The sequence below is a fragment of the Python bivittatus genome, unplaced genomic scaffold, assembly GCF_059951505.1.
Source record: "Python bivittatus isolate LINGU-HERP-01145 unplaced genomic scaffold, Pbiv_v1 ctg000340_np1212, whole genome shotgun sequence".
NCBI classification, from domain to species: domain Eukaryota; kingdom Metazoa; phylum Chordata; class Lepidosauria; order Squamata; family Pythonidae; genus Python; species Python bivittatus.
The window spans coordinates 14,876,423-14,895,493 of NW_028277056.1; the positions used below are offsets into that span (position 1 = coordinate 14,876,423).

At 39.2% G+C, this 19,071-nt stretch overlaps 1 protein-coding gene across 2 annotated transcripts in view; it reads right to left on the reverse strand.

Moving 5' to 3' along the window:
• Positions 1-7,097: 7,097 nt before the first annotated feature.
• The window catches only part of PGR (progesterone receptor), a 91,921-nt gene continuing 79,947 nt past the window's right edge, over positions 7,098-19,071 (reverse strand). The window contains exon 8 of one of the 2 annotated variants that reach the window (XM_088140606.1): positions 7,098-11,873. In XM_088140606.1, coding sequence (XP_087996732.1) covers positions 11,718-11,873 — 156 coding nt within the window. In that variant the 3' untranslated portion in view covers positions 7,098-11,717. Of the gene's footprint in view, positions 11,874-15,802; positions 17,493-19,071 lie in introns of those variants that run through there. The other variant, XM_088140607.1, reaches the window with a different exon arrangement.

The window sequence follows — 19,071 nt, forward strand, 5'->3', positions numbered from 1 at the left end:
GCCAAAGTTGAGAAACACTCATCAAGTCTAACCACCTGCTTCATACAGGGATTCACTACTGTACTATCACTTACCGATGACCGTCCAGCTTCTGTATAAACACCTCCAATGAAGTAGATTCTACCACCTCCCTTGTGAAACAATTCCTACTGTTAGGAATTCTTTCCTGATGACCAACCAAAATGTACTTCTTTAATTTAAGCTAATTCTTTCTTGTCCTGTCTTCTGGCATCTTCTGCATGACAACTTTTTAGATCTCTGAAAACATCTCATTTCACCTCACCTCATCTTTCCTCAATCTTCTCTTCTCTGGGATAAACAGACAGTTAAAAGCACCAGTTTAAGTACCCCTTGTCATATTGTATATTTCCATAAACCTCTAAGTGAACAAAGGCCAACACAGCCACTGCAATAGTGCAAAATTAAAGACGTCTTCCTTCTGTACATTTGAATACATAGTTTACAGATTCAGAATAAACACAGTGAATGTGGTGAATGCAAGAGTTAGAACAGCCTTTCAGTCAATACTTTGTAACACTTCCTTTGGCAGAAATACAACTTCTAAATGCTTCCTGTCCCCAGCTAACCATTTTTCTGTTCTTGATTTTTATATCCCCCAGCTTGCACAATTCTAGCTAAGAAATATTCTTAGATCTCCTTGCATGCATTCCATGTTTGAGAGCTCCCCACAGATTTTCAGTTATTCTGAAATCTGGGAACTGTGAAGTCTATTCCAAAAATGCTATTTTTCTTGTAAGGTTTCCATGATTGAATTGGAAGCATGCTTTAGATCGCCTACTAAAATATCTAACCTCTTTTCAGCTTCAGTTTCTTCACTGACATTAGCTTATCAGTTGAATCCATCCTTTCTTCTACCTGTACAATATTTCCTGTGCGACTGGTTGACATAAAACCCTAAGCATAATAGAACATCCCTGTCCTTAATCGTCGGCAAGCGTTCTTCAAATGCTTCATGCTTTTTTCTCCAAATGTATCTTACATGGTTGTTTCATCAGCCCAAAGCACTTTGTTCCAAAACATACTAGGCTTATTAGGGTTTCCTTTTGCATACTTTAAACAGTGACTTAGGTTGGAGAAAAGGTTTCGTTCTGACAACCCTCCCATGCAGATCACGTGTAAGCAGCATTGTACTTCAGGATCAGCTGAATTTTTCAATAAGCTGTTTGCACTGATCTATTGATTCTGTTTTGCAGATCTGATCAGCTTTCAGGACAGTTCAAGCAAAGATTTTTCTTGGTCTTCTAGATCTTGCCTTGATTTCAACAGTTCAATATCACTTCCTTTTTTTAAAGTTTCTCCCAGTTAAAACTGCTAGCTGGAAGCACTGAGTGGTTTCTTTCTGCTTTTGCTTTTTAACACGGCATTCCTCTGTTTATTAAGAGTGATTTACCTTCATTTTCAAATTCTCACCTTGCCACTTAGAGGTGCTCATGACTGTTGAAAGTAGACGGAACAACAATCATAACCTGAGATTGTTAGGAAGTTGGGTTAGGAAGGTTAGACACTTGCTAACCTGTGAATTGTCTTCGCCCAGCTGATTGTAAGCTCAATATTTTGGCACCTTATTAGTAATGATACAGTAACAAAGAAAAAAACCATAAATCAACTGGGAGGGCAACCAGTTTTCTTATTTTGAATCAAACAACTACACATGAAGAGCAAGTATTCATTCAGATTTGCAGAACAATGTTCTGTTGAACTTTGCTCTATGTAGAGGCTGTGTCAACTTTTGTTCACTTAAAGCAGTGTTGTCCAAACTTGGCCACTTTAAGATGAGTGGACTTCAACTCCCAGAATTCCCTAGCCAGCCATGCTGGCTGGGGAATTCTGGGAGTTCAACTCCACTCATCTTAAAGTGGCCAAGTTTGCACAACACTGACTTAAAGATTCAGCTCAAGGATTAATTGTACAGGAGGAAAGAAGCAGAAATACAAAAAAAAAATTAAAAAATAAAAATGACTTCCAACTTCCATTTTCTTTCTTTTTCTGCACGTTTCCTTTCTCTTTGTTCTTTCTCTTTCTTGATTATTAGTTCTTGTTAGTTTTTATCTTTGTTTTTTTTTAATTTCATAAAGTTATTGTTTAAAAAAAAAGATTAATTGTACAGGTTGACCAGGAGGCCTTAACACTTGTAAGCAATACCTCTAACTTTGCTCCTAGTTTTTTTTCTTTCAAGCCCATATCATCTTGGTTGCTGTCCTCTGGCCACACTGCAATTTTTCAGTGTCCTTCCTAAAATGCAGGGCCTAGAATTGGTTGTAATATTCTAAGTGTAGTCTCACCAATGCAGAACAGAAAAAAAAAACATTTTTTTCTTAATCTTGACACTATGCTTCTCTTGATGCAGCCTAAGATTGCATTTGCATTTCCTGCAGCTGCATCACACTGTTGGCTCATGTTGTTTTTGTTCAACAAGATCCTTTTTGCCTGTATTGTTGTCCAATATTGTCCCATCCTATACTCGTCTTTGTTTCTACCCAGATGTAGGACTTTGCATTTTTTCATGATAAAATTTACCATGAAATAAAATTTTCTGGTTTCTTCCCACTGTTCAAACTTGTCAAGATCTTCCTTATATGTGATACTGTCCTCTAAGAAGTTTGCTATCTTCCCTATCATCTGCAAATGATATGTTCTAACCCCTCATGTGGCTCTTCTTATGGCCTCCTTTTCTTTTCTGGAAGGAAAAACCTCCTAGATTGAAGATTTTGTGTTGCAATGTTTTTAAGGAGAAAATTCCTAATAAGTACAAAGTTTGGAATTATTTTTCCCCTTAGAGATTATCAGTAGCTCAAGAATGTTAGTAGGGAGCCAAGCCAAAATGGCAAGTAGGTTGAAGTAGTTTGGATATAATAAGGATTGGCTCACAGAGAAGAGACATAGTTTGAGGGGCTTAACTGAGCTCATTTTAAATATAATTCTAGTTATAAAACATTTTACACCGCTGCATTTGGTGAGCTGTTGCTCAGTTATCACACAGAATGGAGAACCTCTACAGGGAATTCCTTTATTGTGAGAAAGAGGAATGAATGTCGTAGTATGATCTGAGTGTACATCTTGCACAATAAAAGACATTTTAAGTGTCTTTGTCCTCTTGGGGATGTGAATAATTACTTTAGGCAGGGGAGGCAGAGAAAAATTCTCTGGCAAAAAAAAAAAAATGCAGATGATTAAGGTAAATGGAATGGGTGCAGGGGAGCTCCAAGTGGAGACAGTTTGGAAGTATGTCTGGATTGCAAATATCCAAATTAATTTGGGGACAGAAAGATTAATGTGCAAATCAGAGCTGAGCTCCAAGAACAGCTAAGCATTAAGAAGCAAAGAGAACTAAGAGCATTCATATCAATTTAAAAACAGCAATAAATACTTCAACAATACAGATGAGGTTATTTGCTTTTTAAAAGTAGATTGGGTTTTCTCCTTCCTACCCCAATTTCCCAGGGGGCTTTGTATTTTGTGTCATCTGCAAATGGCAAGTGGCATCAGTGAGAACATATACTGGCCAACTCCCCACTGAATTTGGAGTACTAGAAGATGTATAATCCGTAAGACACTCAGTGTGCAACCCAGGCAAACTCAATTGTTTTTCAGATTCTTGTGCTTCCAACAGAGACGGCTGTAGATCTTTGGTAGCTGTTATCAAGGGAAGCTGCTCGTAATGTTCATCTGTATCTTTGAATTGAAAACCTTGCTTTCAATTCAGCCTCTTTGACAGAAAGACATTGTTAGCTCTATAACAATGTTGATAGCTGAAAAAAGACGACCAACTTTTGAATTAATTTGCTGGGTAAAATCATATTTAGTGAAGTGTCAATGAAAGTTATTGACCTATACTTCACCCGACAAAGCCCACCTGATTATCTTTTTTTATTTTTACCTTTGAAGGATTATGATGCTCACCTTTGCAGTGAATGATTCTCAAGGGCCTAACCACCATTTGCAAATACAATGGGATTTTCCTCCCTGACTTTAGTGAACAAGAGAACTTGTTTTCAGATTGAAACCTAGATTTCAGGAATTAATACAGAAGTAAGCAAGCAAGCTTTCTATTACAATATGATTTAAAAGTTTGGAGGTGGGGGGGCAGTTGTTTTGATTATTTCAATTATTATTTCAAATGAAACCATTTTAAGTTACAGAGTGGCTTTAAAAATTGGCTTATTTCCAATAAAGCCATTTTATTTTACAGAATTGTTAAGTGTCCACATTATTTTATTCGATAGCTAGACTAACATTTCACGATTCCAGGTAGTATATGTATTTCTTGTACAAATTCATTTATCATTTTAGGAGGTCACAATAATGCAAGGTTTGAGAATCCCTACCCTAAGAATTCACATTTAGAGAATCCATTAACAAGCAACAGATGGGGTTGATTTTTTCATTCCAGTATAGAAGACAATTAAGATAAAGCCGTATTCAGACCGTCGTCTTTTGTTATATATGATATACTGAGTTGTGAACAGTAGTTAGAGAACTACATTTCCATATTTTTCCGGCACTATGCTGCTACCTCACAAGTGGAAGCAAAGCTATAATGAGAAGATGAAGTAATTTCCCAGTGAATTCTTCCTTTTGTTGAAGAAGATACAAAAACTTCCATCAAAGAACTAGGCTTTTGAAAGAGGCTACCTGATAGAGAATATAATGAGGAACTAACTGATACTGATATTTGATACAAAGCTGATACTGCGCCATACTCTTTCCCACAAAATAGCCTCCAACTTGGAAGCAATCCTAGTGTGTGTATGTGTTTATGAATGCCTGCATAAATAGAGTGAGCCAGCATGGTGTTCAGAATTAGCTTGACAAGGAGGATCTTTGCTGACATAAGCACTGACACTAAACTGCCTTACAAAGTTTGTAAAATCCACGGGAACATCTTAGACCATCTTCTGATAGATTCACACATCCAAAGCATCCATGATAAATGTTTGAACAGACCCAGGAACAGGACCCTCATCTCCTTTCTTGGTTGGTTCAAGTGTTGAACTGCATTTACAGGATGGACCTTCCTAACATGCAACCAGAATCTGCCTTTCAATAGCTTAACAGTTGTTTTTGCTCTCTACCATGATTAAAAAAACCAAAACAAAACAAAACACCAGGTCAGGGCCCTTTTCTGTGTAGTGCTTCTACAGATATTTGAAGAGTGTCATATCTCCTCTTAGGGTCTTCTCAGGGCTAAACATACTCAATTCTCTCAGTATCTGCTTGTAGGCCTGTATTTCTAGAACTCTGATCATTCATTCATCCATTTAAAACAGGGTCACCTATCTTAAGCCAAACTCTGGGCGGTTCACCTGAGGATAAAAACAATATATGAACAACAATGAAACAAAAGCAGAAAAAAAAAAAACTGGTGTCAGAGCTAAACTTTCTGATGCAGCCCACAACACATTTGTCCCATACTAATCTCAACCTATCCCAGCACTTGGGAGGGGCGGGGGGGGGAGCCAGGTCATAAGTGCTTTTTGGAAGGTTAAAAGGATAGGGGACCTGCCGGATCTCAAGGGGAAGGGTGTTCCGTAGGGCGGAGACTGCTATGGAAAAGACATGCTTCCTAGGTCCCACTAGATGGCAGCATTTAAGGGAAGGAACCTGGAGTGCGCCTTTTCCATAGCAGCTTCTAGTTGCTGGTTATCCCCTTTGAAGCCCTACATGGCACAGGACCAGGTTATTTGTAGGGCCACTTCTAAGGGCTTTAAAGGTAATAATCAGCACCTTGAATTGTACCCAGAAGGAAACTGGGAATCTAGGAAGCTTGTGCAACAGGGGTGCAATGTGGGTGAACCTAGGGGTCCTCAACACTGCCCATCACTGCATTCTGGACCAGCTGTACTTTCCATGTTGTCTTCAGGGCAGCCCCATGTAGAGTCCCTTGAAGTACTCCAAATGGGAAGCGACCAAGGCACAATTGTGTGCATGAGAGAAAATGATTTCTATCTTCAGGAACAGCTCTTGTGACCTCCTTTCAGATATTTAAAGAGTGCTATCATATCCCCATCTCTTTTTTCTTCTCAAGGCTGAACTTTCCCAGTTCCTTCAAGACCTCTCCATGGGGTTTAGATTATAGTTCCCTAATCATCCTTGCTGCCTTTCTATAAATTTGTTCCTATTTTTCTTAATCTTTCTTCAAATGTAGAGCCCAGAATTGGGAATAACACTTGTGATGGAATCTGACCAATGTAGAATACCTTGAACCATGATTTGGAAGGTATCCACGTAGTCCTTGCTTACCACCCACTTGTTCAGCGACCATTCAAAGTCACAATGGTGCTGAAAAATTAGACTTATGACTGGTCCTCGTAGTTGTGTCTGTCACAGTGTCCCCAGTCATGTGATCACAACTTAGGCACTTGGCAATGGGCATGCGTTTATGATCCCACAGTCACGTGATCAGCATTTGCGACCCCCAGAGCAGGCTTCTGACAAGCAAAGTCAATGGGGAAGCTGGCAGGAAGTTACATGTCATGGTCATGATATCACACTTAATAACACATGGTGATTTGCTTAACAAACACAGCCAGAACTGACTTGTAAATTGTAAAACAGCACAGTCATGTGAAGTTTCACTTAACGATCATGCCACTTAGCGATGGAGTTGCTGGGCTCAATTGCAGGCAGGCAGTGAGAGCTACCTGTACTTCTGTTGATTCAACTTATAATTATATTTGCCTTTTTTGTAGCCGTATCACATAGCTGATTCATATTCAGTTTCTAATCAGCTACTATCCCAAGTTTTTTTTTTTTTAAGTACTGTTACCATATCTGTGCATTTGATTTGTTTCATAAGTGAAAAAGTTGCTTTTCTGATAAATTTAGTTATTTTCAGTCCATTCCCCTAGCTAATCATTTTCTTCCTTTTATGCTAATAGCTATCACACCAAATATGATACTATCTAGAAATATTTCTGTCTCATATTCACAATGATTGCTGTGAAAACTAAGGAGGTCATCACATTGACTATTATTTTTGTAATTTAATTAAAACAAAAAAAACCCTTTCTATTCCCAATGTGGCTTACAGCAAATGGAAACAGAAAATCAAATCATAAAATCATAATATTACAGTACAGGATAATTCTATAAGACACTTCACTTCCCAATCCCAAATATTATGACCGCATTTCCCCAACATGCATGGCAGAAACATTAGAATGATGCTGTAGTCTTCTTGCTGTCCAGTGTGTTTAATAGTTCCTAATAAATGAGCTCCATTTTGTAATAATCCAGAAAAAACCACAGGATGGGGATAATCTTGTGCTACTTTTAGTTCAACCGCATAAGTTCAATTTCCCCTTACTGCCTTTAGATGGTTAGATTTTCTTTTCCTTAATCAACTTGCCCACAGAAGCAAACAGAACTTCATACAAACTCCCTAGAGATAAGTGAATGAGGCTGTGACTGATGGCCACACTGCTTCTTTCAAAGGTTTCAGCTGTATGGGTGATTGAACTTTGATGAAGCAGCTGCTTCACATCACTCAGTTCAAAACCTTTAACTCAGTATGTCAGCTTCTCCCAGCGCAAATGTCAGTTCATTTTCTTGAGTCCTTGCAAAGCAATTCAATGAGTTTAGATTCATTTCCTAAAGGTAGACCCCCCCCAAAAAAGCCCTGAGTAATATACAAATTATCTGGGGGTATTTTAAAAGTGTACCACACTTACAGTGGTTGGATTCAAGCAATTTAACAATTATTGCTTGAGGATCCATAGTGGCCTGATAAACATATAACATGGAACCATAACCCAATCAGCCAAAGGGCATCGCATTGTGGAACCTACAAAATGCCATGAATTGTGAGGCTGAAACAGTGGTCATTATGCAATCCAACTAAACCAACTTAATCTTTATTGTTATTTTATGTATCTTATGGCATTCTTATGTTATGACCTGTGGTTACAACAATAAACTTGTTTACTTACTTAAACCACTACTGAAGATGTTATTACATGAAGTCATATTTGTTCATCATAAATATTTTTTAGCCTACAACAAATCCCAGATACAGCTTCTGTAATAATTCTCGGACTGGAGGGTAATAAAATAACTTCTTATCTTATGAACTCTCTTCAAACTGAAGAATATTTTGTAAGCTTAACTCTTTGTATATGTTTGATTCCACAGTCATGGTTCAGTGGCAACTTGCAGAGAAAATACTAAGCTATTGCCATCAGCAACAAAGAGTAGTGAAGTAAAAGTAGTGAAATCCTTTTTGGATTATTCCTCCTGTTTGGAAGGCCCATCATTGGCCATTATTTAGAATATGCTCCTTTCTGGCTTATTTGCCCAGAAAATTCTGGATTCTGTAGCTAGCAAGCCTGTCAGTCAGCAAATGTAGGTTTCATATTCTTCTCCTCTGTTGAAAAGCTAGGAACGCGCTACTGCCAGCCAACATGGCATGGTCTGAGGCCAATGAAAATTAGCTTGCCACTGCAGAGGTGAATCTCCTTATGCAATTGAAAACCTTTTTATGAGAATCAAGGTCAATTTATAAAATGAAAGAGATATTAAAAAGACAGCCTTTTAAAAGAATTGTTTATATTACTCGTCCTCTTGAAAGTGTCTATCATCTCTTTCCCACATCTTTTTAGCGAAACAATGAAATTTCAATGTTGAGTTATAAGAATCTATTTCAATCCGTCTTTTATCAATCTATGCGATCTCAGTTTCAATCCTTCCCATATCTCCTTTTTAACAATCCTGTGGAATTCTGGTTTCAACCTTGAGGAATTTTAGTTCTCTGAAATGCTTCTTTTTAACAACTCACTGGTTCCTAGCTCTACTTCTTTCAGGCTACTCAAAGCATAACACACCCCAGGAAGACCTTCAAGTGAAGAGAGCCAGTTTGGTGGAGTGGTGAAGGGGCTGGCCTAGAACCCAGGAGGCTGTGAGTTCTAGTCCTGCCTTAGGCACGAAAGCCGGCTGGGTGACTTTGGGCCAGTCCCTCTCTCTCAGCCCAACCCACCTCACAGGGTTGTTGCTGTGGAGACAATAGGAGGCAGGAGTATTAGGTATGTCTGCCACCTCAACCAAAATTATATTTCTAATTCTAAGGGCAGGATACAAACCTAATAATAATAATTTTTTTAAAGGCTGCAGATAAAGCAACGACTCAAGTTTTAAACTCTCTCAAAAGAATGTTCATTTCTCTCCCTCCACCATTCAGATGGGTAGGAGAGGAAAAGAGGAATTAAATTAGAAACAAACGCTGCATTTGATACGAGGTCATCTTGACATAAAGCAGGAAAGCTCAATACATATATAATAAAGCTGACAGATCAGGTTTATGCAGACAGTATTTCCACAGAGTTTCCAGCAAAGTTGGGGCAGTTTTGGCTCTGAGGTCAGCTGCAAAAACCTCCCTTCAGCAAGAATGAGAAACTGGCTCTTGGCCAGAGAGAAAGCACCACTTGATAACAAAATCAGAAGTTTACGGGGTGATGTGAGATCCTGCATCACGCTGGGCTCAGACAAGTCACCTAGAATCCTTCATTACCTTTCTAAGGCTCATGCAGGCTCAGAAAACCTGGGAGGAACCCCCAACTTGTTTTAATAGAAATGGTGGCATATAAATATGGTAGGAACAGCCGATCAAATCCAGAAGAAGTGCTTACATTAAGACTGCACCCCCAAAGGCTTTATTTAAAATATTATGAAGCACTGCAGTAACTTCTCTGCAGCAGCGCCGTTTTGGGTAATGGTGAAATTGTGAAATACTCCTGCCAATTAAAATTGGTTAGGTCCGTTACACGGGATTGCCACCTTTCCCAATCTGATGCAGTCCAGATGAAATGAACAGTATATTCCCTCATTCTTAGGCTGCATGGCTGACCATGCTATTTTTTGATTATGGGAATTGTAATTCGACAGATTTTGCTCTGTTGTACAGATCACTATGCACCCTGCCTTCAGCTCCTAGAAGCAAAGTGGGATATTAATGTAATAAACTCACATCACTTTGAGGAAAGACAAAATCAATACATAATGCAAAATCAAAAAATAAGTAACTTTGCCAGCACATCTGTCACATTGTCAAGAGGCTTTGTACTTAATAAGTTTAAGATTAGTGTGAGTTGACATTTGGGCCCTAAATGAGGGAATGGTAGAGGAAAAGCACCTCCCTCTTGAATAAAGACATGTCTTTATCTTTTGCTGGTGCCTTATGGTTATTGAGACAATGCACACTTTTCACTTTACACCGGAAATTAAAGGATGCCATCTTAAACATGTTTACTTACTGCTTCTATAGCAGTTTTTAGTGTTGAAATAGTTTCATATGCAGCTGCATCCATGGGAACATCAATAAAGTCAAGAGGTCCACTGAGACCATGTGATTAAAGCTGCCAACTTTACATTTTTGACCCATGCTTGTTAAAGTGTTGGATTAAGATGGAGAAACCCAAATTCAGGTCCAGCTGAATCATGAAAATTCACTGGGTGACTTTGGGTCAGATACTGTCTCAGCCTATATCCTACAGGGTGTTGTTGTGGACATAAAATGAGGATGATACCTGTGTAAGCCATCTTCAGCTCCTAGAGGAAAGGCAGAGTATAAAGCAAATAAATAAGATAAATCACTGAGTTCACATGTTGCAGTAATCTATGGATCGTTTGTTGAATTAGCCACAATTGGCTGGCTTCACAAAACATGTTAAGCTAAAAACTATGGCTAGGTCGAACAACGTTCTAAGTGGTCAAAACAAAACCGAATAACTCATAATATGGCTTAGTGCAATGTGTAATTAGTCAATTAGCTCCAACAAAATCAATGCATTTTCAGAGAAAATGCTTTTAGGGCAGGATAATTCCTATACTGTGATTTTTGTTTTGGAGATCTACAATGAAAAAAAAAGTCAGAAATTCACTTTGCCCATGCCAACCTGTGGTGTGGTCATTGGTTCCAGGCAATAAATGTGATCTGATCACATTACAAATACAACAGAAATAAGAATCCCGTTTTGCAAATGGCCTTTTCTCAGGTGTTGTAAAGTAAGACAAGTTGAAAGTAAAGGGAATATATTCCAAGTTTAGAAGATTACTTCTATTTTAATTTTACCATATTCTATCATATTTATATACATATACACATATAACCACACAGAGAGAGATGGAAATGTAATAAAAGCTGAAGTTTTACTCCATTATAGCAATTTAAAAATGAATAATATGAAGGGAAAATGTACAAGGTGACTTCCTGTTCTTAAAAAAAAAACTGATTTCAAATGGATATCTGAGCAGAAATTTAATCAGGCCTATTATAAAACATTTCTTATGACAAATATTGGTCATGCCTTGGGGGGGAAAAAGACTTGCAAAGGAACAAAGGATGATGAGGCTCAGCAAGTAAAGGTTTGCAGGGAGAGTGGACGGGGTTCTAGATTTGGCCAGATTCCAAACAGGTCCATGAAATCAGTGTAAATAACTGATCCATGACTGACCTCTGTCCCATTGATTCAATGGGTCTTCTCTAAATATGACTGAATCCAGGTCTAATACATAAAATGGTAGGCATATGAAGTGACACAGAACTGAGAATATTCCAACACTGCAAAATCTCATCCTCCCAAAATAATCTCCAACAATTGTTAAAAATACACAACTTGTGTATGTTATCTCTACAAATGATGAGAAAGAGAGCCAGAGATGGGGGTGGAGGAGTGGGATTGTGGATAGACAGATGGAGAGGCAAGTCACTTTTTGTGAAAGAGAAGCGGTTTCACCATTCCTGCCAGTATCTTTGGAAGTTGTGCAGCAATCACTTCTGACATCATCTCTGGGAATTCAACACTCAGCGCCCGAGACTGAAGAAATGTGTTGAGGCAGTATAAGTGAAGTTGCTTCACAAGCTACATTAAAATAAAATAAGAGGGAGAGGAGGGCAGAGGGAAGAGACTGAAATTATGCAAAAAACATCACAGTGGGTCAAATGGTCCCTGAGTTGTACCCTTAACCTATATTATTGTTTTGGCATACACACCGGATACAAGTATGATGTCAAGCCAAAATGGGATTGCTTGCTGTAGATTAGTGCCATTTTTTGTGATCTGAAAACCATGGTTTATTGTTTAGCAAATGATGGCTTAGTGGGGTTGTGGGAAGACAGCTCTTGTGACCCAAAGGAATTGCATGGCACTTTTCCATGTGGTAAATCACTGATTGGCAAGTGGCAATTTCTTAGCAAAAAATGTGCTGGATCGGACTCTACCATCCTAACCCGACCACTGGGCAATTACATAATCAAATCATTTGTTCAATGTGTATGTTAGCAATTAGAAGTCATAACTGTTTGTTACGAACTCAAGTGTCATTTGTCCTTGCTATGCTGCCTTAAGTCTCAGTTATCTGTTGTTGACTGACCAAAGGCTGATGCCAGTTGAAGCTTATAATACTCTGTGAACCACAACTTAACCAACCACAGCATAGCTTAGGGATTTGTGTGAACCCAGAAAACTTCCAGAAACCATAGATGATCATATGGGAATGTGAGCAGAACCAGCCACTTTGCTTCACTGAAAAAATGGCATGCAAGTCCATCTGGAGCAAAAACAGCCTATGGGTACAACCCTCTAGAACAGGGACACATTATTTTTTTGGTGGGGGGGAGGGCAAAGGAGGTCAAGGGTCATACTGGCCTATAACTGATATGCCAAAGGCAATGCTCCAGAAATGGTGTGAGGCCAGAACAAAACCTAAATGTTCTATTCCATTAATTATTCAATTTAACATTAATTAAAATGTCATTCAATTAAGTCCAGCTGAAATGATTACAACTTGCCTAGCTTGAGTGATCTAGGAAAAAAAATAAATAAACAGAGTTAGTCTAATTAATCCTTGGATGAGAGACTACCAGGAATTCTCAGAGCTGTGGGTGAAATTGAGAAGTTGAAAATACATTCTCAAAAGAATGTGAACTACTTTTGTATTGCTACTAAGAAAACTCCATGATGTTTCCAGGTAATCACCAGATGTTGAGCTCAAGGGATCCTTTCTTTTAAAAAACAGTTTAAAAAGTAAATATGGTTAGCTTGGTTACTTCCCATACATTAAATAATTCCCTAACTCTGTCACATTAAGCATTGCAATCTGAAGGTAATTGTTGGAATGAGCCATATCCAAGGCATTTGTGGGTCTGTGAAGCTCTCCAGTCTGGTCTCAGATTATACAGTCTTCTCCATAGCAGTTTCTCAACCTTAGCAACTTTCAGAATTGCAGCATGTTGGCTGGGGAATTCTGGAAGTTGAAGTCCACACATCTTAAAGTTGCTGAGGCTGAGAAACACTGCTCTATAGCAAAGTAGGCAAACTTACAGCTCCTGCTGCAAGAACTGGTGGCAGCTGTGGTTGAGGGGCCTCTGCACAACTTTGTCTTGTGCACCAGTTGCATCTCTTCCAGGACCATGGTGTGCTGCTCACAGTCACTCACACCTTAATCACCTCCCAATTACATTATTGCAATGTGCTCTACAAGGAGCTGCCTTGAAGAGCATCCAAAAGTTTCAACTGATTGAGGTTTCTGGGGGAGGTATGGCAAACTGAAGACAGCTCTGTGAAAGCGGGCCTTAAACTGCAGCAAAGACCAAGGAACCAGTGAGTGGAGAGGTTCCTTGGAACCTCTTTGGATAAGGAGAAGATGGGAGATCACCCACATGTGCTCTGGATGACTGTTCCTCGTGAGGAGAGTGCAGGACAGCAATTTTCTGCAGCTTTGCATGCCGGGAGACAACGGGATTGGCCATCTTGCTTGCAACCACAGTGGAGACTTTTAAAGGACATTAGTTTGCAAACTTCACTTTCTAATTACTTTTGGAAATTGCTCATTAACTACTTTTAAGCTATTAGAGACTTTCAGAATGACAAGTTTGAAAACACCAGGTGAGTCTGCTTTCAATCCTGAACAAAATAAAATTTTAATCATAAACTTAAGAATTTAATGAATCTGAAATAAACAGCAAAAAGCCAAATAGGTTTTTTATCTTAGAAAGTTATAAACAGACTAAAGGTCCAGATAAAATTGGAATACTGAAACTTTTACAATAAGATTTTGGAATTAACTATAAAGAACCAACAGCTTCTCATGGGAAATAGATCCTGTTTTGGTTTTTACAAACATAACAAAGATAAGCAATTTTATGATTTCAAAAACTGGACACTAGAGGGAACTAAAGATTTTAGGTAGAGGAAAGATATACAAGCCTACAGTGGGGCAAAAAAGTATTTAGTCAGCCACCAATTGTGCAAGTTCTCCCACTTAAAAAGATGAGAGAGGCCTGTAATTTTCATCATAGGTATACCTCAACTATGAGAGACAAAATGGGGAAAAAAATCCAGAAAATCACATTGTCTGATTTTTAAAGAATTTATTTGCAAATCATGGTGGAAAATAAGTATTTGGTCAATATCAAAAGTTCATCTCAATACTTTGTTATATATCCTTTGTTGACAATGACAGAGGTCAAACGTTTTCTGTAAGTCTTCACAAGGTTTTCACACACTGTTGCTGGTATTTTGGCCCATTCCTCCATGCAGATCTCCTCTAGAGCAGTGATGTTTTGGGGCTGTCGCTGGGCAACATGGACTTTCAACTCCCTCCAAAGGTTTTCCATGGGGTTGAGATCTGGAGACCGGCTAGGCCACTCCAGGACCTTGAAATGCTTCTTACGAAACCACTCCTTCATTGCCCAGGCGTTGTGTTTGGGATCATTGTCATGCTGAAAGACCCAGCCACGTTTCATCTTCAATGCCCTTGCTGATGGAAGGAGGTGTTCACTCAAAATCTCACAATACATGGCCCCATTCATTCTTTCCTTTACACGGATCAGTCGTCCTGGTCCCTTTACAGAAAAACAGCCCCAAAGCATGATGTTTCCACCCCCATGCTTCAAAGTAGGTATGGTGTTCTTTGGATGCAACTCAGCATTCTCTCTCCTCCAAACACGACAAGTTGAGTTTAGACCAAAACATTCTACTTTGGTTTCATCTGACCATATGACATTCTCCCAATCCTCTTCTGGATCATCCAAATGCTCTCTAGCAAACTTCAGACGGGCCCGGACATGTACTGGCTTAAACAGGGGGACACACCTGGTACTGCAGGATTTGAGTCCCTGGCAGTGTAGTGTGTTACTGATGGTAGCCTTTGTTACTTTGGTCCCAGCTCTCTGCAGGTCATTCACTAGGTCCCCCCATGTGGTTCTGGGATTTTTGCTCACCGTTCTTGTGATCATTTTGACCCCACAGGGTGAGATCTTGCATGGAGCCCCAGATTGAGGGAGATTATCAGTGGTCTTGTATGTCTTCCATTTTCTAATGATTGCTCCCACAGTTGATTTCTTCACACCAAGCTGCTTGCCTATTGCAGATTCAGTCTTCCCAGCCTGGTGCAGGTCTACAATTTTGTTTCTGGTGTCCTTTGACAGCTCTTTGGTCTTGGCCATAGTGGAGTTTGGAGTGTGACTGTTTGAGGTTGTGGACAGGTGTCTTTTATACTGATAACAAGGTCAAACAGGTGCCATTACTACAGGTAACGAGTGGAGGACAGAGGAGCCTCTTAAAGAAGTAGTTACAGGTCTGTGAGAGCCAGACATCTTGCTTGTTTGTAGGTGACCAAATACTTATTTTCCACCATGATTTGCAAATAAATTCTTTAAAAATCAGACAATGTGATTTTCTGGATTTTTTTTCTCATTTTGTCTCTCATAGTTGAGGTATACCTATGATGAAAATTACAGGCCTCTCTCATCTTTTTAAGTGGGAGAACTTGCACAATTGGTGGCTGACTAAATACTTTTTTGCCCCACTGTACATAATGTTGCAAAACTTTATAACGCTAAAAATACTGAAGGAGGCTTTTGAAGAATGGAATCAGAAAATAGTAGCCACAATATCAACAATGTCAATAATGATGTCTGCTTCTATGGATAAACTATGTCCAAAGATGTTGTTGAAGAAATGAAAGATGCAGAACACATTTTATCACACAAGATAGGGGTGATATCAAAAGTGGATTTACAACTGATAGGCCAAGATAATGACTTAGAAAAGGACATTTCACTGGGTTTACAAAAGAAACTGGCTGAGATTTTTAAAATATAAAAGGGAAATACAAATGAAAACCAAGAAAGTGACCTGAATAATTTTTTCTTATTGGATTTACAAAAGAGGCTTGTTAAAGCCTTGAAGAACTCTGTGTGATGGGACAAAGAAGAAATGAAGAGAAATCAAATCTTATAACAATACCTGAATGAACTAAAGATCAAGACTGTTAGAAATAAAAGAAAGGAATATAAACTTGGTTTATTTGATCAAGGTTAAAACAAGATACATTGTTACTTCTGGCAACCCTTTATGGATTTTCTGCTGACACCAGGACTGAAAAAATGATATTTTATAGATTTGTTTATAGATAAGAGATGGGACATGGGATGAAGACATACAGGTGAAACTCGAAAAATTAGAATATCGTGAAAATGTTCATTTATGTCAGTAAGGCAACTCAAAAGGTGAAACCAATATATGAGATAGACGCATTACATGCAAAGTGAGATATGTCAAGCCTTACTTTGGTATAATTGTGATGATTATGGTGTACAGCTTATGAAAACCCCAAATTCACAATCTCAGAAAATTAGAATAGTGTGAAAAGGTTCAATATTCTAGGCTCAAAGTGTCCCACTCTAATCAGCTAATGAATCCATAACACCTGCAAAGGGTTCCTGAGCCTTTAAATGGTCTCTCAGGCTGGTTCAGTAGGAATCACAAGCATGGGAAAGACTGCTGACCTGACAGTTGTGCAGAAAACCATCATTGACACCCTCCATAAGGAGGGAAAGCCCAAAAGGTAATTGCAAAAGAAGTTGGATGTTCCCAAAGTGCTGTATCAAAGCACATCAATAGGAGGTTATGTGGAAGGGAAAAGTGTGGTAGAAAAAGGTGCACAAGCAGCAGGGATGAACGCAGCCTGGAGAGGATTGTCAGGAAAAGGCCATTCAAAAGTGTTGGGGACTTTCACAAGGAGTGGACTGAGGCTGGAGTTAGTGCATCAAGAGCCACCACACACAGACGGATCCTGGACATGGGCTTCAAATGTCATATTCCTCTTGTCAAGCCGCTCCTGAACAACAAACAACGTCAGAAGCGTCTTACCTGGGCTACAGAAAAAAAGAACTGGTCTGTTGCCCAGTGGTCCAAAGTCCTCTTTTCTGATGAGAGCAACTTTTGCATCTCATTTGGGAACCAAGACCCAGAGTCTGGAGGAAGAATGCTTGAGGTCCAGTGTGAAGTTTCCACAGTCTGTGTTGATTTGGGGAGCCATGTCATCTGCTGGTGTTGGTCCACTGTGCTTCATTAAGTCCAGGGTCAACGCAGCCGTCTACCAGGAGATTTTGGAGCACTTCATGCTTCCTTCCGCAGACGAGCTTTATGGGGATGTTGACTTCATTTTCCAGCAGGACTTGGCACCTGCCCACACTGCCAAAAGTACCAAAACCTGGTTCAATGACCATGGGATTACTGTGCTTGATTGGCCAGCAAACTCGCCTGACCTGAACCCCACAGAGAATCTATGGGGCATTGCCAAGAGAAAGATGAGGGACATGAGACCGAACAATGCAGCGGAGCTGAAGGCCGCTATTGAAGCATCCTGGTCTTCCATAACACCTCAGCAGTGCCACAGGCTGATAGCATCCATGCCACGCCGCATTGCGGCAGTCATTGCTGCAAAAGGGGCCCAAACCAAGTACTGAGTACATATGCATGCTTATACTTTGCAGAGGTCCGATATTGTTCTATTTTCAATCCTTGTGTTATTGATGTCATGTAATATTCTAATTTTCTGAGATTGTGAATTTGGGGTTTTCATAAGCTGTACTCCATAATCATCACAATTATACCAAAGTAAGGCTTGACATATCTCGCTTTGCATGTAATGCGTCTATCTCATATATTGGTTTCACCTTTTGAGTTGCCTTACTGACATAAATGAACATTTGCACGATATTCTAATTTTTCGAGTTTCACCTGTAAATGTTTGTAACCTTAGAGGGGGTGAAGAGTCACTAAATTTGTTTATGCTTGTTGTGATGAAGGTTGGAAATCACTTCTTTATATATTTCTTTTCTCTTGATTATACTCTTTTCTCTCTTTTTTTCTTGCACTTTTTACTCCTTGCTATTCTCTTTAAGCTTAGTTTCTATCAGATTTTATTATTATAATCAAAATTCTCTGTCTATCTATCTATGCTTCAGTTGGTTCAGAATCCAGTAGTGCACTAGTTATGGGCTTTCCTCATTATGCCTGTATGATATCTCTACTCTGTAACCTGCCAGGTGTAATTCAAAGTACTGGTTATCACCTATAAAGCCCTATAGGGCACTGGACTGGTTTATTTGCAGGTACTGCTCCTTAGGGCATCTGCCTGTCCTAGATGCTCCAACAGGGAGGCACACTCCAGGTCCTCTCACTGAGACAATGCCACCTTACAGGACTTGGAGGCGTGTCTTCTTGGCGGAGGTCCCTGCTTTTTGGAATAATCTGCCCCCAATGTATGGCTGGCCCTGGCTCTTTCCCCAGGTCTTTGGATCTGGATGAGTAGAGTCACAATTATTGAGTGGCAAGATAATTTAATGTAGGGCCATTTTATGGTTTTAGTTCTTTTTTAAAGTATTGTGTTGCTTTTCTGGGAGAGGATCTATATTTGTAGTTGATTTTTGTATGCCGCCCAGAGTCACTTTGTTGATTGGCTGGCCATATAAATGCTAAAAATAATAAAATTAAATAGACAGATTTCCTTTTTCAGCCATTGGGTGCTCATATGGGTGGGCGTGTCTGCCTTATATATAAATAAATTTTAAAGAATGGACCTTAAAGAGGGTAAGACTGGTGACATTATGACATCACAATGGATGGACTCAATATTCTGCCTATTTTTAGGCACCTGAAGACATTAATTTTCATCCCATTTTCAAGGGGGAAATGGATGCTTCACACACCCACTTTGAGCTCTTGAAAGATGTAAATCTACAAATTAGCAAAAACAGACAAAAGGTCT